At 42.6% G+C, this 20,513-nt stretch overlaps 1 protein-coding gene across 9 annotated transcripts; it reads right to left on the reverse strand.

Annotated features, from left to right (window-relative positions):
• Positions 1 to 391: 391 nt before the first annotated feature.
• atxn2 (ataxin 2) lies at positions 392 to 19,485 on the reverse strand. Of its 9 annotated transcripts, none has more exons than XM_035166788.2 (26): positions 18,617 to 19,483; positions 17,016 to 17,046; positions 16,574 to 16,633; positions 16,056 to 16,127; positions 14,560 to 14,710; positions 13,647 to 13,661; positions 11,632 to 11,756; positions 11,350 to 11,441; positions 10,962 to 11,153; positions 9,846 to 10,018; positions 9,239 to 9,487; positions 7,713 to 7,898; positions 7,213 to 7,392; positions 6,926 to 7,033; positions 6,615 to 6,685; positions 6,153 to 6,511; positions 5,800 to 5,863; positions 5,553 to 5,699; positions 4,905 to 4,922; positions 4,211 to 4,283; positions 3,139 to 3,332; positions 2,261 to 2,387; positions 1,961 to 2,152; positions 1,628 to 1,839; positions 940 to 1,117; positions 392 to 572 (listed from the first exon to the last, which is right to left on the reverse strand). In XM_035166788.2, exons 1-26 carry the CDS (start codon positions 18,724 to 18,726, stop codon positions 541 to 543), a joined length of 3,411 nt encoding a protein of 1,136 aa, XP_035022679.1. In that variant the 5' UTR covers positions 18,727 to 19,483; the 3' UTR covers positions 392 to 540. The 9 variants fall into 9 exon arrangements, with proteins under 9 accessions (XP_035022679.1, XP_035022680.1, XP_035022685.1 ...); XM_035166789.2 differs by having other exon boundaries at positions 4,217 to 4,283; positions 18,617 to 19,482; XM_035166794.2 differs by lacking the exon at positions 16,574 to 16,633 and having other exon boundaries at positions 18,617 to 19,484.
• Positions 19,486 to 20,513: the final 1,028 nt, after the last annotated feature.

A 20,513-nucleotide genomic window follows, 5' to 3' on the forward strand; every position in this document is an offset into this window, starting at 1 on the left:
GTCTGGAAACAAACGCAGCACAAAGCAGCAGCAATAAACAGTAAGATTAATACTGTCTAAAAGTTGGAAGATTCTTTTTTTTTTTTCCATAAACAAGGTGCAGACAAAATACAAGTTCCAGTTGAATTTTTCTTTCTCCGCTCTCACTGATTAGTTACTCTCTTTCTCTTTTTACTTGGCAAGCTGACTCAAATTTGCAATTTGGGACCCCTGAAAGTGTGTGTGTGGTTATTCTGTTTGTGTGCAAGAGTGTGTGTGTGTGTGTGTGTGTGTGTGTGTATCTGCTTGTGAACAGGGGTTAAATGGGAGGAGTCTCGTCCGTTAAAACTCTAGCTCGTTAAAACATGTCACTGCATCAACCTGTTAACATTCTCTTATTGCCTAGTCTTGGAGGGGGAGGAAAGAGAAAAGCTGATGTGAAGCATGTCTGGTGAGGAAGGAGAGGGCGGGGCTCTCGTTCTCTTCATCGCCCGGTTATGGAGGCTCTGGTTGAGGAGCGCGGACGCAGAGCGGGTCCCTCGGCTCACTGGCGCCCTCTGTCTACAGCTGCTGCTGATGATGATGAGGCTGCACTGCAGAGACGAGACAAGATGGAGGGGAAATGTCAAGTCGGTGGATCGACCACAGCTACACAGTAAAAAAGGTTTGGTCTCAACTTCTCTTTTTAAAAGTTTATGCCGTGATATTGATCTTTTTTTTTTTTTTTTTTCCCAAATTGTACAAAAACTAAAATTTTATCAAATGAATAAATATCTACAGGTCTCATAAAGGTTTACTCATGGACGCCTACATATACACATACTTATTATAAACAGCTGGTTAGATACCAGGTCATGCTTATCATGGATCTCCTTATTTTAGAGGGTAAGAAAACAACAAACTCAGGCTCATTCCACTCACATGATCTAGTTGATAAAATAAATAGTGAAACGAACAGACCTTGTGGATGTGCCAGGTAGGAGAAATGTGTGGTGGATGAAACCGGGATGGGGTTGAGGGCGTTCTGAGGCATTTGGGGCTGCGGCCCCCCTGGAGGCCCCTGGGTGGCCATCAGCATCATTTGAGGGTGGTTAGGCGCCTGGTGGTGAGACTGAACTAAACCAGACTGCATATGGGCCTGAGTGTGTGTGTGAGAGAGAGAGAGAGAGAGAGAGAGAGAGAGAGAGAGGAAGTGAGACGGACATAGAGACCAACAGATGGACTAGAGACGAGTTGTACAGCCCATATTCACAAATCACAACTTGCTTTGTGGGGGTTAAAAGGTGATAGAACTAATAACTACAATAATAATATGTTTTACGACAAAACTATTCCTGTAAAGACAGAAAAATATACATTTAAAAAAACATTTCTGTTTTGCAATAATAAATGATCACGGTTGGATGTGCACCATGTTCCTCCTTCAACTTACAATGTGGCCATGCTGCCAAAACTAATCCACTGCATTTGCAGCTTCCCCACCACCCGAATACAGTTTGACCCATTCATAAACACCTGCTGGACCCGAGCCCAGATTTCCTCCCTCCCACATTTAAAATCCCAAACAGGAAACACAGCCAATCTGATTACTTGGCTGGAGCTGTGGTGGAAGTGGTCTCCGGCCAGCTGATCGGAGGTTGTGACCTACCTGCTGCACGTGCGCCATGTGGTTGTGGTTGTAGCCGTGCTGCACCTGCTGCGGGTGGATATAGACCGTCTGCTGGGCAGAGGGGAACGATGCCTGGGGAGACTGAGGGTTGGGCCCTGGGGTCATGGAGGGGGGTGTGGGGGCCAAGGCTGAGTACATCTGCTGCTGTGGAGACTGGTTGGCCATGTGGAGGGCCTGGGCTGCTGCTGCAGCTACGACACGCAAAACACACAGAGTGTTTCATTGAGAATATCCAGCTCCAAGTGACGATGTGCACAGTGACTGAAATGACTGGAGAAGGAAAATCAAAGCTTCCCATCGTAACGGACTCACCTGCAGCAGCCTGCGGGTGTTGTGGGTGCTGGACTGGGCTGGCTGATGGATGGTTAGGAGGACCCCCATGCTGTTGGGGACCACCCTGCTGGCCTTGGCCTGTAGGCGTGGCAGAGGGCTGCGGGTGCTGTGGGTGAGCGTGCAAAGTGGCACTGGGGTGGGGGTACTGCTGAGGCATCGGCCCTTGAGACACTTTGGGACAAAAATCAATGTTAGTAAGAAAATATGTTAAAACAGGACACGCAACACTGCCTGCACGTTGCATACTCAGGAAGCTACACAAGTGGTGGGCTGACGTACCATACATGGTGTGTGTCTGCTCTGGGTACTGTGTAGTTGAAGAGGAGACGAGGCTGGGTTGGCCGTGTGTGGGTGGCCCCATCATCCTGGCACTCCCCTGCATTACTGGACTAAACACATGCTGCGCCTGGAGGACACACAAGGACAGAGAGGAGACGGACGATGACGGCATGTAACTCTCTTTGTTATCAACGATAATGTAGCATCAAGCATCAAATCGGCCAACGAACCCCAGGTCTGATCACAAGTTTATCAGATTGACATTTAACATTTTGCCAATTTTATAAAGTATTTTATTCAGGCAAGGTTCATATTCAAACAGTAATTAAGACGTCTGGATAAGTAAAATCTTTCAAAATGCTTGACTGTAAGAAGAGTAGCTTCATTCTTTCGGAGTTCACTCCAGTTATATGCAGCACAGTTTGTGAACACTGTCCAAGTACCTAGAGGTTCAGCTCACAGTAAAATGAGCTGACACTGTACAAACAGTATTTAAATGTAACCAGAGAGCAGAGTAACCAGGCAGTTTTTACAGTGGAGCCTCATAAATAAACACTATATGATGCTTGTTCCTTCCTTCTGAGAGTATGAACAGTATCACCAGATTGATCTGGGTCAAGAGACAGGAGCCTGGATTCAGCTCCACCAATCAGAGGTGAGGAAACGCTGGCACCGTGCTGCCTCCACGTCAAGCTGCCGGATCACGGGCACCGGCATGTGGTCGACGAGTGAGCGAGGAGGGATAAAGACTGCCAGCACTGATGGTACCAGAGTGACTGTAGTGGTCTCATGGGGATCGTATTAGAGAGCCCTCCTGTAATGAGCAATGCTGGATGTTCCTGCCGTTCTGACACCAGCAGCGAGGGATTAAATCTTACCTGCGATTGGTAGTGAGTCATCTGCTGGACCAGTGGCTGACTGGTGAACTGCTGCGGGCTGCAGGTGAAGTACTGGGCAGAATAGGCGGGGCTCTGTGCTACAATAGGCGGTCCTGCTGCCGTCACTGGGTGCATCATGGTGGGCGTGCCCTGCGGGTGGTGCTGGTCTGACCTCTGCTGGGGCATGTTGGGTACTGGAGGGTTCACGTTAATAGATTACATTAAAATCCGGTAAATCTAAAACTAAACAGAATCGCGGAGGAATGAGAAAAACTACGACTTAGAAGAGGCAAATTATTACTGAATGTAAACAGATTAGACTATTCCTAATAGGAAAGTCATTTCTGAAGCCTTTGAACTGGGAAATACTTTTCACTGATGCACATTATGTCAACTTCAATATCTAATATTTCCTGTATTACTTTTGTATAAATACTGCAGGGTGATGGTGTGCAATATTGTTTTCTATTATTGCTTTCCTTCTGACACTATATATTTTATCACTTCTAATGTATTTTATTAGAGAAAGTAGTTTTTATTGTGCATGTTCAGCTCAGGGCCTACAAAGCTTATAAGTTTGATCAGTTTATCAATGAATCAACTGATGAGTCCTGACAGACTCAATGATGCTGGAGGAATAACTTTCTCTGACAGGTTTCAGTTTTTTCTTTTACTCCTCATCATGTCCTTCATTGATCTGTAAATCCTGACTTAATGGTCTGTCTCTGAGTTAAGACATCAGGAGAAGCTTTCGTGAACAGAAACTCAACTAGATTTCAAACTGCCCCTCCTGTGTACTTTTCGGCAGACTAATTATAAAAGACACACAAAACGAATTTGAAAAAACTCACTAGCCTAGCAACAGAACAGGAATTAAAACCCACATTGCGTTCACCTCCACTTGATGTAAATTACTTCCCAGTTATTTCAATATAAAAAAATAAAAAATAAAAAGTAGCTTAAATAGAGAAGTTAATATAGTATTTCTCCCACAAAGATTTATGTATTTAGCTTCTGAGTGATGGAAAAAAAAGAGAAACTAGTGGGAGGGAACGAGGAAAGTTATGCTCACCTTTACCTGGTCTGTAGGGTTTAGACTGGCTGACGGTCATATGAGGCATCTGCACCTGGTACATAGCTGGAGACTGGAGGGGGGGCGGGAATGAAAACGGCAGATGGAAAAAAACAAGTTTACTCTCGGCCGTCTCAGGAGACTTAAGCATCACGTCTACATCAACAAGGACCAGCCCTCAAATAAAAAACAGGTGAATTGGTGCTTATCTGTACAGGACAACTAACTACGTGTGTGTGGGGCTGGACATCAACTATTCCACTTTAAACGGTTGCTTTAGCAGTAAACATAGAAATGAACATATTAAAATGTGCCTGTGAGGTTATGGGAATTAACTCTTACCTGGGGACACATGCATTTTCTCTGCCTATCTATCATTGTGTGTTTTCTAATAAACCAAATGCTGCTCGTCATATTCTGTTCCTTAACTCGAGAATATCAAACAACATGCATTTCTATTGGAAACAGTACAGCAGCAAAAACAAAAGAGGCTTAACCTCCTATGAGCTTTCAGCCATTTGTTTGATAAACAGATGAAACAATAGAAGTAAGATACAGGTTAAAGTGAATTGCAATAAGAAGTTGGCAAACCAACGTCTGATGAAATTATTTCAACAAGCAAGCAAAACATCTCAGAACTGATTGGGCTTTTAAAAAAAAAAAAAGGATTTAAAAAATAGAAATCTTCACAAACCTTCCATATTATGCTTTTCTAATGGAGTGAGAGAGAGAGGAGGAGGAGGAGGAGGGGGAGAAAAGGAAAAAAGAACCACTCTTTAGTTGTTCACCAACGTATGTTATCTTTTACACGTGTCTGATGTTGGATCACCAAGTTTTTCTTAAACCAAAACAGGCAAAAAATATAGATTAATAACTTTCATAAAAAATGGGCTAAAAACTTTCAATAAGTGATGATTGAAAATCTTATTTTGACAACATATTGTATTGATATAATTCCTCCTTTCTTAAACATTTCTAAGCTTGTTTTACCTAAACAGTTTTTAAACGATTCAGCCAAAAAAAAATTCAGACAAATTCAGGGGAAAGAAAAGTGACGACAAAGGATGCAAATATTTTGTATATCGATGTAAAAAGAAAAACAAGAACTGAAAAATCATGAGGTGTCCTCAAAAGATAAAATTAGAAAATAAATGCGAAGAAAATAAGAGATTAATCAAAGACAGAAAAAGAAAGAAAAATAAGAAATGATGACAAACATGTTAGGAAATGAAGGTGATGGTGGTTAGTCATGGATTAGTTTTATACTGGTTCGGTGCTCAGGGTGATGATCTGAGTAGAGAAAAGTACATCTGTCATGCCAGCATGCAGCCGTGTGTCTCACCTGCACTCCCGGGCTGACGGGTGTGAGCGGATACATTTGGGGGAAGCAGACTGTCTGGCTGTAGACAGCCGGGGGCTGCTGGACGACAATGGATGGGCTGGGCTGGCCCTGAGGACGAGGGGGTGTCGGGGTGTTGGCTGGTTTGGGCTGAGGAAGTGATTCATAAAAAGAGAGAAATTATAACAGCAGTGTAAAAATAGTCTTGTTATTTAAAGTGTGCAGTCTGGCAGCAGCAGAACACACTGACCTGTTGATTGAACCTGGGTTTGAACTCGTTGGCGTTTGGGTTCAGGGTTGATTTTCTCACTTGACTGCAGGAGAAGAAACAGTCAACAACTTAACATTGTAGGATCGGTCTGGATATATTTTTCTTATTGATATTGTGGTGGGTTTTCTGGCAGCAGAATGTGTATGTGGGATAGAATACAGTACAATGTTCATGGTCACAAATTAACATTTCATTCAGTGTAAAGGTGTAGTTTTCGGATGACAATGGAGCGTCAGTGTCACAGAGGAATAAAAATATCAGGCTGTGACTACACAAAAATACACACAGCACCTCCAGATTCCCCTCAAAATCACAACATCTCTTCCACTCACTCTTGCACAGCCTCCTTTTTCTCCTCCTTCTCTTCATGCTTGGCTCCACTGAATGTGGCCGTCGTCTGAACTCCCTGCGAGGCCACGTCCAGCCCTGCCCTCTTTAGATCTGGGGCTGAGGGAGATGGGGACAGAGCAGCAGGGCTGCCAGGCTTACTGGTGTTTGTGTTGGCAGAGGAAGGAGCAGGGGCACCCGCAGCGGTTCCAGCAGCAATCACTACAACACCCTCTTCATTGCCCTCCCGCGCCACGGTGGAGGTTTTGTCCAGGGGAAGGTCTTTAGGCTTGTCTGCTGGATCTCTGGGTGGCTTGGTCATCATCTGGTCAAAGGCGGGGTCTGGGTTTGAACTAGACTGCAACTGGAAGAGGGGAAATAAGAGAGGGAGTTGGAGGAGGTGGACACAAGCTCTAGATCAGCTTGATAAACCTGAGGTTACTTATATGAATGAAAGAGATACTCACCCTAAAATCTACACTAAATTTCTTTAAATTATCTATTTGTTTTCTGTGGTCTGGTGCCATTGAAGGGGGTCCTGGAGGAGAGGTAGATAAATGAGTAGGTTAGTCCCCAAAAAATATCGATCAGATTATGGCCCTAAAAATCTATTTTTAAGACAGCGAAAGAGCTAAAATTATATTACAATGACAGCTGAATAAACAAAAACAGGTGTCTCAGCAAATGGTCACTTCATCAGAATCCTGGTGATACATCTTCACAGAACTCTGACGCCTGACGCAGTCTTTTCTGAGGCAGATACTGCTGTCCACTGTACCTTTGCAGACTGGTCTGGGGATACTAGGCGAGCTCTCCAAGGGCTTGATGTTCTCCTTGTTTGCCGTGGGGGATGTTTGTCTCGTCTCCTGAACGCGACACTCTTTTGCTAAACAGAACACAAAATCAAATCAGAGCAAGCATTTGTGAACAATGCATCCGACAGTTACAGGAACCGCTGCAAAAAACATCACATCTGTGGACACACAAATCAAGTATTTCATATCATCCCTGGCATTCCCTATTCCCTCAGTCCTCATCTAAGAACATTTAACTTTTAAAGCTTACCATCTCCTGTTGGTGAGGCAACCATGTTGGGAGCGGGACAAGCAGCAGTAGGAGAGGAAGCTGATGTTGGTGTGACGACAGTTTCCACAGGAGCTGTTCCTGTCTGAGGTGACGGGAGGGAGGAGGAGCCAGGGGAGGCTCCACCCATGCTATTCTGACGAGGGGAGCGAGGTCGGTGAGCTGAGGACATCAGAAATAAAACTTTAATGATTAAAAAAAATGCATCAAATTTACCCATCTTTGATTTACTGGCCAACATTGGAGGATAACTATTCAAAGTATAAGATGTTTTCTTAATAACATAATATGATGTGGAAAATTAGGAAATAACAATGCAGGGCCTTTCAACACAGGTCATCCAGTGAGCCTGAAACATAATGACCTATTTCCCTTGCATGTATTTTCTAATGAGTTATTTTGTGTGTTCATGTTTGGAAATGTATCACGATAGAAGCACGTAACAAAGGAATAAAGAAAAAAGAAGGAAAGAACTGTTGTACCTCCGCTAACTACTGAAGACCATGTCCCTCCAGAGGAGCTGCTCCTACTTGGGGTAGTCACCGGGACCTCTCCGGGGGCATTGTGGGAAATTAAGTCCACTCCAGGAGGGATGCCAGTTGTCCGGCAAGGTGGCACTCTGTGAGCACGAGGTGTCCGCTGGGATTTGGGAGACATCCTGGGTGGACCTGTGGACAAAGACAGACAGAAGTCCATGAACAGACAGTGGAGGTAAAGTAAAGACCTAGAACAGTGTTTCCAACCGTCCCGCTGTGGTTTCTCTCTGAAGCTCCTCTGTGTCGCTCAAAAAAAACATCTGTGCTGATTACACCATAATCTAATGTTTAAGTATCACACCATACAGTTATGTTATTTGGTGGCATGCGTGTTAGTGGAGAAAGACCAGATCAAACACACCACACTTTTCAAATCACAACCGAGTGAAGTGAGAGATGAGGAACGAGAAACAGAGGAGAGAAGGTGAAGTGAAAACCCGTAATTAAATAATTCACTGTATAGCAAAGTTTGTGCAGCAAAATTTCACTGATATATATTTGAAAAAAGTATTTACGTGATCTATAAATACTTGGACAGTGTAACTTATTATTTCCACGTATTCAGAGAGTAGAGTTTCATGTGTGTTTTAGAACAGTAACAAATACATCACCATGGAAGACGGTGGCGTGTCTATGACCCAAAAACATCTTGAATTAGAGATGCAACAGGCTTAAAATCTTTTAAGCCAAAGAGGTCAATGACAGAATGGCAGAAAAGTTAAATGACAAGTTAATCCTAAGGTTTATCTTAACTTATCAAATGTAAGAATTCCTGCACAGTCCATCCAGTACGGATGTAGAAACTTAAAGCTCTAACTACATATTTTAACCATGTGCTCATTGACATATTTCAAAGTCAATGTGCTGGAGAACAGAATGGGCCCCACAGATAATGTGACTAAAGCACGGTGTGTGTGAGAGAACCAACGGGTTACGTTGTTTTAGATAAGATATCCCTCAGTTCAAGCTCATTTGTGCATCTTTACTATGCTTCATTCAAATCTTTATCTAGCTTTCAATCCCTCAGCAGCCAAAGCGTTCCTTCTTTGTTATGCGCTTATATTGTCCTTAAGACTGCTGCTGTGGGAAAGTAGTTTAAAATCCTGTCGGTTTGTAGGCTTGACTCTTGCTACACAGAAAGCACAGCACACACCGTGATGCACCCACATGCCAAGATGAAACTGCCTGATGCACTGATGAAGGATCAGTTTTGTGGAAATCCTCACAATTTCTATATTGTGTGGAAATGACAAATCTGACCCCAAATCAGCCTGAAAAGCAACTTCACCTATTTCTGTTATTGCACACTAGACCTGGGCAAATTTAATTTTGAAAGTAATTTCCATATTTTATTATTAAGACATTTTCAAACAGCTTTCAACATTTCGGGGATGTCAGTTCCACATGGGGCTCAATCCATCCACCTTCAACTCATGCTTTTGCCCAGGTCTACTCCACACTGATGTGGGTACCTTCTGAAGACATGCGTTTGGGCAGAGTGGAGGCTGGCGAGGTGGGCCCATGGTGGGAAAAGGAGGATGAGGAGGAGGGATAGGAGGGGTGGGATGAATGAGAGGGAGGCCTGGAGGGTCGAGAGGGGGGTCTGGAAGGTGGCCTGGTGGGCGTGGCCGCCCGAGGAGGCAGGGAGGAGGGGCCAGACTGGTAACGAGAGGGGGGGCGGGAGGAAGGAGACGGGCAGGGTGAGGGCCAATGGGATGAACCTAAGAGAGGGAAGGACAAATGATCAAGGATGACAAAGAGCAGATGATGAGCAGGTAAAGTGAGGAAAACAAAAAGGTACAGCAGGAATGGAGAGAAGGGGGAGATTAATAAATATGAGACAGAATGGCAAGGTAGAAATAAAATGATTTAACTGACAAGTAAAGTACGATAAATATATAAAAATATTTTAACGGCAACAACAAATATGGACGCTCTTAACCACAGTCACCACCAGTTTACATCAGTTAATCAGAGAAGATAGAAATTCCAGTCACTATAATCGCTCAGTATCCAAAAAACTTTCAGTGGCAAGTAACATCATAGGTTTGTGTGTTGTGTTTATGTACTAACACGCACCTCCGTTAACAACCCTCTGGTCGGCTCCGGAGTTGGGACTGTAGTCGTGAGGTCCGGGTCGAGGGGTCGAGGGCCCGGCTGAGCCCTGAGCCAGACGAGGTGAATTCTGACGTCCTGGTCCCCAAGACATCGCTTCCCTGTTCCTCTGACCTGGAGGAATGTACTTGTTCTCCCTGCACACACATACAGACACACCCAGACACACACATGGAGGCAGATGGTTGAGTTAAATATATACAAGACAATAGTCAAGATAAAAAGGGGCGGAATTAATTCTACACTCTGTTATATTCAGCTAAGTAATTTTTAACAGCCAAAATGAGCATGTTTTCTTTTACTACCAGTTATTTATTCTGAGAGCAGCTGCTGTCTGCTTAGTGGATCTGCTTTAACTGCTCATCTTCCTTTCAGGCCTGAATAATATGCTTCTCAAGCCTGAGACCCATGTCTTCTCCAATCAGAATGCCTATATTTAGTTCATGTACTTGTGCTCTCATCCTTGCACTTATGCTCATACTAATATAAACAATATTGAAATAACCATAGTATATAAAACTGCTTATATAAAACTGCTGGTATTTAGATCCATTTCTGGCCATATTAAAATAACAGGCACTGGAAATGAAGAAGAAGTGTGTACAACACACATTTTTCCACTTGTTTCATAACTAACAAATTACCTGTGGGAGAAATCCACCCTCAAAGATGATAAATAGTCTCTGGTGATATTTATAGTCAGTTTTACTGCACAAACATGCTGTGACTTCTTAATAAAACAGAGAAAGGAATATTTTATTAGATCACTTATCACAATTAGACATGAATGATTTATGTTCCAGACCTATAGGCAAGGAAGTTAACAATTAAGGCTGCTGACTCAGTTAAACTCTATGTCTTTGTGCTATGCAGTTAATAATAATATTTACAAGTGTAAAGCAAGGTTTACAAGGATACACTACATTCCACAATGGGAACATGAATGTTGCAGTGTTGTGCTGCTACATTTTTAGAGGGAGCTAGTATTGAAGCACATTCAAAGAGTCAGTTAACAACAATGAGGATGTTGTATGAGACGTATTTATTGACCCGAAGTTTTTAAGTGTCTCCTGGTCTCACCTGCTGCTAAGCGTGTGAGGCTCCCTCTCCCCTCGAACCACTGCAGTGTATTTCTCCTCCTCGGAGCGTTCATCATTCTCCAGGGCCACGCGGGCCTTGTATGTGGCACTGGCCTCAATCTCCTCGGCCAGCTGGGAAGCACGCGCTTCCCTCTTGAGGAACTCCTCCGAGTTGTCCCGCTCCAGGGGGACCCTGGGAAACAAGCTCAGGTCAGACAAGCACAGCAGGGTGATGGAGTGACGAGAAACAAGCCGATTCTAAGTTTGACTTGTCGTTAACAGAGGCACAGTAAAGGTTAACGACCAGAGATATTTAAAATTACATCCAGTAAACCCATTGCTTAGTTTTAAATAAATCAAATGTATTAACAGTGAAGACAGCAACTTACGTATATGTGGAGAGGCTGCTGTCATATGTAGACATCACTCCATACTTCTCCTCATTGTACTTGAACATGTCATTGGGGTCCCACCCATTTGACTGAAATGAAGAGGGAGGGAGGAGCAAAGAAAGTGACATCATTTCAAAAAAGGTCTGTACAAAAATGATCAATGCTGTCGACCGAATGAAATATCCTCTCTACTACTTTCACTGTCCAATCTACAAGTCATCATATGGCCTCTGAGGCTTTAGTTCTAAAGTACAGCATCAAATGTGTCTGTCTTCTTACCACATCTGTATCCAGAGACTCTAGGCTGTCAGAGTTGTGGGTCTCTCCACCATCCCAAGGCTCTAGATCTTTCTCTTTGTGCTCGCCATTGATCCTACTGCTCACTGCTGCATCTGTGAAGTTGTCTGCGACGCACACAAAGAATACACATTTGTGTACAGCAGACTGCTGCACACAAGCACACACATCCAGAAACCAACACAGAGAGGAGCCCAAAGACGGGATGCAGTCCTACTCCTGCATTTTCACTGTTTATGCAGGGAAGCGCTCATGCCTCAAGAGCTTCTGCCACCAGCTCTGAAGATATTTAATGGAGGTATTGGAGGTTCACCAGGCACACCCACTCACAACAAGACATGGGTCCAACTGGATTGGGAGAATAAATCCTTTCAAAAAAATTTGAGCTATTGCTTGAACTGGCCTTGGTAAAGCTAACAGAGATAAATCGTTCTGACAGTGTATGAATCCAGCCTCGTAAAGAAAGGGAAAAAAATAATCCTCAATCACTTTCTTAGCTTGTGTCAGAATCTACAAATTAAAGAATTATTGGCTGACCTTCATCAGGAATTTGAAGTATGACACAGTGTCTACAATGCCCAACTTCCCCCCCACTTCATTTATTATGCATCGCCCTTGGGCCGCATTTTGAAAGCCGACTTTCACATTTAAAAAAGTCTAACTACTTGATAGTCCAAACTTTCAGGACCATAAGTAAACTCACAAAATAATTTTGTTAGCTCAACTAAAACCAGGGACAGGCATGCTCAAAGAAAACCCTCAATTATGTTTGAAAGGAAATCTAATCTCAGGTCAGCCCAAGTCTGCTCTCACTTTCTCAAAGCTGGCATCAATGGACTATGTGCACAAAGCACATCAGCCACCTGGAGTTACATAACTCAGCCATCCCAACTCATCTCACAACACAAAGTGTATTTTAGCGTTTCTAACATGAAACTGGTCCAGAATGTTCGACTGGCATCTCAGAAACAGTTGGGCTAACAGGCCTGAATTATATTAGTAGAGGTGGTTGGTATGCACACAGTCCATCGAGGGTATTGTACATAACATGAGGAAAAATGACAAGTCAAATGTGAGCATAGTGAGGGGGGTAAAGCAAACATGCATTTAGATTGCAGTCTTTTTATATGACCTTAAAGCACTTCAGGGCCAAACCAAATCAAGAAATCATGACAGAACTTGATTTTAAATACCATGCTAAGACATAAAATTGAGTTGGTAGTGTTCATCAGGAGTTTTCAAGCTGTTGCTTTCAATGGAATTAAAGAAAGAATGTTTAGAATTTCCCCTCTTCTATCTGACTGTGATTTGACCTGAGTTCTAGTCGAGTAAGATTTGAAATCAAGTGCTGCAGCAAAATCTCATGTTTAGGAAAATAAAATAATGCTCTGAGAAATAAGATTAAACAAAAAAAATCCTTACTATTCTAGTTGCATATGCACAAGCCTTAATTGTGCTTGGATCTAAATAAAATTTGTTAAAATGTCAGTTTAAAACAAAAACTACTGCTAAAAACAACTAACAAAATGGAATTGGTGTAAGTTGACTACTTTAAACATTTAACACAAGTAGCTGTACATTTTTCAAAGATTCAATATAAGTAAGCATAAGGCCATATAATACGTATGATGTCCATGGCTTCAATAGTGAGCCCATGCTAACATCTAATTAAAAGCTCAACGGTTAAGTGATGGGGAAAGAGAAAACTCTTCCACCGAAAGCAACATCCTGTCTGAAGATTACAAAAAGGGATCTGGTGAAAACATGGAGCAAGACTGACCTGCATCCGATATTGAATTGTTATTTTTAGGTTGTATGAAAGTCAGTGATACTCAAATTCAATCACCAAATTGGATTTCAAATGTAGCAGGAGGACAACAGATCAGGCCCAAGACTTGCAGATTCAAAATTATTTGAGTTTGATTTTGAGCTTATAATGCATGTGTGTCTGAGTGCATTACAGAGAAGTGCGAGAGGAGAAAACAGCCATATATTACCTGTATCAGAGGAGACTAGACCATTGGAGAGGAGAGACAGACAGATGACACACAGTCAGAAGATGGACTGACAGATAGAATGACTGACTGCCGATCACACCAACAGTTGAATTCCTATTCAACAATTCTTGGATGTGGATCAATGAGGTGCGAGGAGAATTGCAAAAAGCGAAGTATGTTTCCATTTTTACAACTCGAGTAGAGTTCTCATGGTTTTATGTCAAGCCGTGTCTAGCAAACTCCACATGTCCCCTTTGTATATAAAAATTGGTGAAAAACATATGTACCTTCCAAATAAAAACTGCGAAAATAATATTTTTTTCTAAAACACTGAACTCAAATGTCTTGTTGACCATGTGACATTATCACTAATAATGGAGATGGTGCTTTGGATGCCATACTGTTGTGCAAAACTTTCCAGTCAGTCCACATTTGTTAAACTTAACCAGATAAGATATTTGATCCAGAAAATAATCCCTCCCACACAGTTGATTATCGTTCAAAGGAGAACTGTATGGGCCAAGATGAATGAGAGGAAGGAGACTCATTCAGACTTTATTGAGTGTCCTTGCTGCGCCAGGGCAACCTTCCGACCAATCAGCAGATCAAATTAGTCTTCAATGGCTGAGCAATCAGAGCACACGCACAAGATTTAACTCGTGGCAAAGCCTTTGACATCAAGGTGGTGAATACAAACTGAAGATCAATATGTTGTATGCATGCACTGATTGGCATTAACGGGGACATTTGTTTATTTTTGGGTGTGTGAAATGAATACAAAGCCACAAACTCAACTACTTAGAATATGTCCGTTTCATATGTAGTATGTGCAGTACTTAGTATGTACACAACTAGGCATATAAAGACTGCAGTTTGTGTACCTAGATCAAATCAACATGAATGCGCTCAGTACCTTTCTTGGCGAAACTCAGGTCAACATCTTTGAAGGTCACCACTACCACATCTGAGGCCTTGAAAATGATGCTCTCCACAATATCCTCTTTCCTGGGGCCTATGCTCGGCTCAGGGCTCTTACTGTGGGCTGCATCCAACACCAGGTCACACTGAGGGGGAAAGTTTGGTGAAACAGGATTAGAGGGGAATCTGAAATGTAGCAAAAGCCCCATCTACAGATAAGATGAAGAACCATGTGACATTGAGGGGCGAGACCATGCAACACTGTAACTGTGTTGCATTTTTATAAGTAATTGATCTTTTAAATAAATCTATTAAGCAAAACTGCCAAACATTATCTGGTGCCAGCTTCAAATGGAGGATCTGCAGTTTTTCTCTATGTTATATTAAACATATAATAATATAAATTATCTGTTGGTTAGACAAAACAAGAAACGTGTAGAGGTCACCATGGCCTCTGGAAGTCGTCTTTCCACATTTTATGGCATTTAATACACTTGACAAAGCAATTGATCAAAAATGAAGATTAATGGAATTAACCCCATTCAGCACAAAACGGTCTGATCGATTGACCCATTTGGAGTTTGACTGCAATGAAAACCTGCAATCTGGGCCCAGCATATAACATCAACTACAAGAAATCCTTTGAAGGGTCTTCACTGAGCATCATATATGATCTTAAATTTTACTTAAATTTCAATTGAGTTATGCTCATTCAAAATACATTCACGCTTGATGGAGGCGCTTCTCAGTTGACATGGAAGTGGATAAGACCATAAATATACTCAAAACAAGAAGTTACAATACTACAACTTGTATAATACTATTGAGGAAAACTGAAAACACAAGTGCTGAAAACAAACTACATCTTTGAGAAACGTCATACTGAGGGGAGGGTGAATACAACTGTGTGGACTTTGCAGCAGGTTTGACTGCTCAGCTTGCACACTGTGATAATAGAAGCCAAATGTGATGCTTTGTTTTGGTCTCAGAACAAAGCGGTGTGTTTGCCTGTGCAGGCATACCAAATTCAATTTCTCCTGGAGTATAAGGCAAGCCTTACAATCTTTCAAAGGGTTGGGGATAAAAAGATACATAAATACCAGTGAGGTTTTGTGTGAAAACAGGGAATAATGTCCGTTACTGGCATCTCATCAAGAACGGAAGTAAAAAGCACATGAACTGGACAGAAAACAAACCTCCACCTTGCCTCAGGTTAAGCTTTTCACTTGTGCAAAATGAAATTTTCCCCAAAGGAGAAAGATTGGGGAATACTTCGACCTAAAAAGGAAGATGAAGCTGCCAGCCATAAAAGGAAAAGTGGAATGGGTGATCTTTGTTGAAGCCACCTCAGGGGTGATGTTGCTACCGACTGCTGGCAGGGCACTAGCATACCAGCACAGTTAACCGTAATCATTAGTACGGCTATTGAGGAAATAACAAATCTAGCTCCAGATTACCTATTAAGAACATCGCACTGTGTGTGATCCTTACCTCTGGACCATATGTCTTAAAGACTCCTTCATAGACTGCACCATCTTTCACTTTTAGCTCACACTTGGTCCCCTATAAATAAAAAAGGCTATCATTATTCACTGTATGCAACACGCGGTCATTCAATAAAGTGTCAATGTCAATTTAGACAATTCCCCCCCCCCCAAAAAAAGGCAGGTTCAGAGACCCATCTGCTGCAAGACGGACAAATGATTGATCAATCTCTGCTTTGTTTATGCAACCAGCTGTCTCTACAAATCACAGAGACTTTGTTTATTGCAGCATAGACATTTTGAAGGAGCAGCATGTGGTGAAAGACAGACTGCAGTGCATGCTGCTGTTACTAATTCATTTACATTAAGCATGATTTACATCAGCCATTTCAGACTAGGTTTTCTGTAACCATGCTCTTTCCTCTGTGCATTACGGTAAGTACGTTTAAGACTAAATTTAGCACATACTAGACATATGTGGAACCTCATCCCAAAAACATAACAAGATACACACAGCAAACATACCACAACTGAAGTCAAGACATGGACCATCCTCATATTTGCATATACACCATTGAAAATGACCTAAAGAAAAGAAACACTGTTAACTTCTGAAGTTTCCCATTTGCAAAGAAAATGGGTGTTAAATAGGCTCTCACGGCCATTTTAAACAAATAAGATTTAAAATGCATAACAATAAGAAAAACAAATCCAATCCCTGAATGTCTCTCGGGTCCATGTTTTTCAACTTTTAACCCTCATTAAATACCTTACAAAAACACGATATTCTATCCAAATGACTGCACCAAATTAACAGAAGAGGCGTTATTCCCTTGTGTCAATTCTCAAAAAACAACGTCTCTTTAGATAAAATAATGTACGCAGGTATACCCAACTAATAATGATACACGTCCATGTTTAATAAAGCCTTTTCTCACTAACTAATGGGAATTAGAAAGCTACTTACTGCTGCAGGACCTTTACCACTGTGTCTTCCCCTGAAAGGGAAAAAAAAAAACGGCATTGTTAGACTCGCCATCATTAACACTGAACATCGTGCTTGCATATCGAAACCGAGGCTCGCCGAAAATTCTCATGAGGTGATGGTGTAAATTCTTCAGCGAGAACAGAGCTGCTGTTGCACATGTTAAAGAGGGAAAGCCCAGAGAAATCATCTTCCAACATGAATTATACAATTTAATCTGCACTGAAAGGTCTTCTGAATGCAAATCCATTACACGTGTTTAAGGCAATGTAGATTCTGATGTTTTCCCACAGATTCCAGGGGCGGAAAAAAAAAATGTGTTTGAGTAGCTGCCAGCCAAATACTCTGAAGCCTACAATTTTTTTCCCAAGCATGTCCTAAAATGCACCTTGTTCAACTGCTGGCACACGGCCAGGCATTCTCACTTGATCCAGTGTGGGCAATGGCCACTTTCCCTACATTCTGATCGCTGTGGTACATGAAGCAAAAGCTGGACTTGATCACACTCGGAATCCTCCACATTAAAACAAATTTTAATCAGATTTATTTAGAAGGGAAATGAGCTGGGTTTTTTTTTTTTTTGCATGCGTGAGTCCGACTCGGAGCTCATCCATTCTTTCCACACCATCTTCTCACGACCTTAATAGATGGAACCTACGCAATGAATGGACACGCTGTCCTAGTGACCGGCGAACAGAAGCACTGGCCACATTTTTTTTTTTTTTTTTAAACCGAGAGAAAAGAAATCCGCTTGCAGCCCCCGTGCACTGTCAGTGAGCGTTAGCTTGATCTCGGGAGGACATGTGCAGAAATGTCATGTTTCAAGGACATTATTTCACACGGGCCACGTCAAGGTTGAAATCCCGTCGGTGTGTAAATGCCACTTCTCCTCCACAACCCGCCCCTCTTCTTCGGAGTCCGTGCGCCCACACGCGTTTTTTTCGCCCGTTTTCTTGGCAAAGCCTTTGCAGCAATGTTGCGGTAACGCTCCGAGGCAACATGACAGTCGAGTGAACACACACATGCACACACACATGCACACATGCACACAGACACAGTTGTTTCACGAGGCTGGAAAGTGACCAGGCTGCGTCCCCGTTATAAAAGCGAATGAGGCAAGTGCACTGAATAACAAGCATGGGGCTGTCAAATGGCTAATTAACGCTAGCTAGGTTGACTACGAGCTGGGAGTAAACTGGCACCACGGACACACACCACACACACACACACACACGCAGGGGAAGATGTTAGTGCTAACAAACATGTCGGAATACATCACCGCAGAGAAACACGAGGCATTTTTATTCAGCGTGCACTACGTCACGTCGAAGTTGCAACACGATTAAAGGGAGCAGCCAGGCCTCGCTAGCTAAACTGCAGAGCGTTACGCTGGGTGACCAACGCGTCGCAAGGCCCACGAAACGCTCTCAAACACGGACTGCTTTCTGCTTTTTCACCCTAATGTCATCTCCCCAAACCGCCACCGTTCAACGCGGTGGTGTCCGGGGGCTCAAATTCGAGCCCACGACCCCACCGCCGATGCGTTTTTATTTCGCTAGGTTAACGGTTTCAAAGTGACAGACCTGCCCAGATTCTGTCGTCCCCCGCCGCTTCCTCCGGCTCCAGGGGCAGGGGCACCAGCGGCGCTGCCACCGCCGGGCTTGCTGCGATTTCCACCGGCCTTCATTGACATGGTGATCCCATAAAAGACGGCGTCTTAAAACGACCAGCTTCACGCCGCAACCTCTCGGACGACAAGACGGGCGTGTGGTGGCGTGACAGCTCGCTAGCGTTAGCGAACCGGAGACCAAGCTAGCTGGCGGGCTAATATGTAGCGAGCCTCCCGAGGAAGATGCGCTGCTAAGAGGCTAGCTGGCTAACGGTGGCTAGCGAAATTAGCAATCCGTACATCTGCTATTAAGACAAAAAAAGAATGAAATTTAAAAAAGACAACACGTGCCAATCGCTCGTCCCAAACAAACGGGGGCGTTACAGCCCTTGTCGGTTCGTTGTGTGACTCTGACAAAAAAATGCAATTATCTCAAAATAGGGTTTACTGCTATCTCGGGTTCGTTCCGTTGCTAACAGCAAAAAGACCAAAACAGTCTGAAAGGGGACAAAAACCAGCGGAGGGATATTTGAAAGACGCAAGGGCTCGTAATAACCTCACGCAGCGGATCAAAAATTCCCCCTCGCTGTGTTCGTTGACAACCACCGACACGATGCAAAATATTAACGTTGTGTTATTTCGTCTGAGCCGCCGATAGAAGAATAAAGGAACTCGTCTGTTTGCAACGAGCGCAGCTGCAACGCGGCACTACTTTCAGGAAGTCCGCGAAAACCTCGATAGGTGTTTGGAGGCATCCATCCACGTGAGCCGGCGAACATACTTGACACACGTAGCGCACACGGGCAGACACATTAGTTACATACTGACTGTTTGTGCACGTCGACTGCACAATAATTAACACACAATGAGTTTGATCAAGTCACAAGATAACGATGACGCTGTGATCCGAGTAACGTCATCCTGCGAATGACTGATCTCACCACCACCATCCTCATAAAGCACAAGAGTAAGGGGAGAAATACAGATGGAGAGAGATATAAGCAAAACATTGGCTGAATACACTTTGTGTTTTAGGAAAATGAAATACAACTCATGCAGTAAACAGACATGAAACACGAGCACTCTTTTAATAGCTGATACACTGCTACTGTTTATTTAATACATTTTTAAAAGTCAAGTGTGCCCTGAGCAACACTTTGTCAGATGACTCATATTTCAAGTCTCTCCATTCTCCATTCAAGATTTTCCATCCACTGTTGGATAATACTTCAAATAATGAGATTTCCTGTGGCTATCTTGCAGACTCAGCACTTTGAAGATCTACCTACAGATTTTCAAAGAAGCTACAACTCGTGTTTCTTGAATTAATTCTCAGTGGATTTTGAGACCTGCCACTTTTTAGGGTTTTGACTCACTGCAATATCATTTGCATCCAGAATATTTAGTGAAATCCTGAAGTCTTCTGTATCACATGGCTGCCACCCAGAGAATAATATGTAACAGTTGGCAAAGATAGGCTTTCTGCTAACATAGTTGGCTGCCCTAACTTTTGCATGCAACTCAATTACACTCCTGGAATTATTAATTTCTAAATGTGTATTTTATCTGTACTTAAGCTTAATATTGTTTAAACATTACATTTGTCATTGTTTCATTTGTTTTTTAAAGATATGCTTATTGAATAATATAATACAATATAATATAATATTATATAATCAATAAGCAAATCAGTTTTATGATCACAATTGATCACAAAGCCATATTTGCTGGTCACATATTCTGCTCTCTGTCACATCTGCTTGTAAACTAAATATGTATTATATTATTATTTTCATTTTATTCAAATGGATATATAAGTGACCTAACCTTTAAACACCATGTCTGTGACTTACTTCTGTGTTTGTGATTTA

This window comes from Hippoglossus stenolepis, chromosome 9, assembly GCF_022539355.2.
Source record: "Hippoglossus stenolepis isolate QCI-W04-F060 chromosome 9, HSTE1.2, whole genome shotgun sequence".
NCBI lineage: Eukaryota > Metazoa > Chordata > Actinopteri > Pleuronectiformes > Pleuronectidae > Hippoglossus > Hippoglossus stenolepis.

Coding starts and splice junctions, on each gene's coding strand:
- atxn2 (XM_035166788.2), bottom strand. CDS start 18,726: ATGTCAATGAAGGCCGGTGGAAATCGCAGCAAGCCCGGCGGTGGCAGC. Junction 17,047..18,616: donor GGACGACAGAATCTGGGCAG/GTCTGTCACTTT, acceptor TTTCCCTTTCAG/GGGAAGACACAGTGGTAAAG. Junction 5,700..5,799: donor AACCCAGGTTCAATCAACAG/GTCAGTGTGTTC, acceptor TCACTTCCTCAG/CCCAAACCAGCCAACACCCC.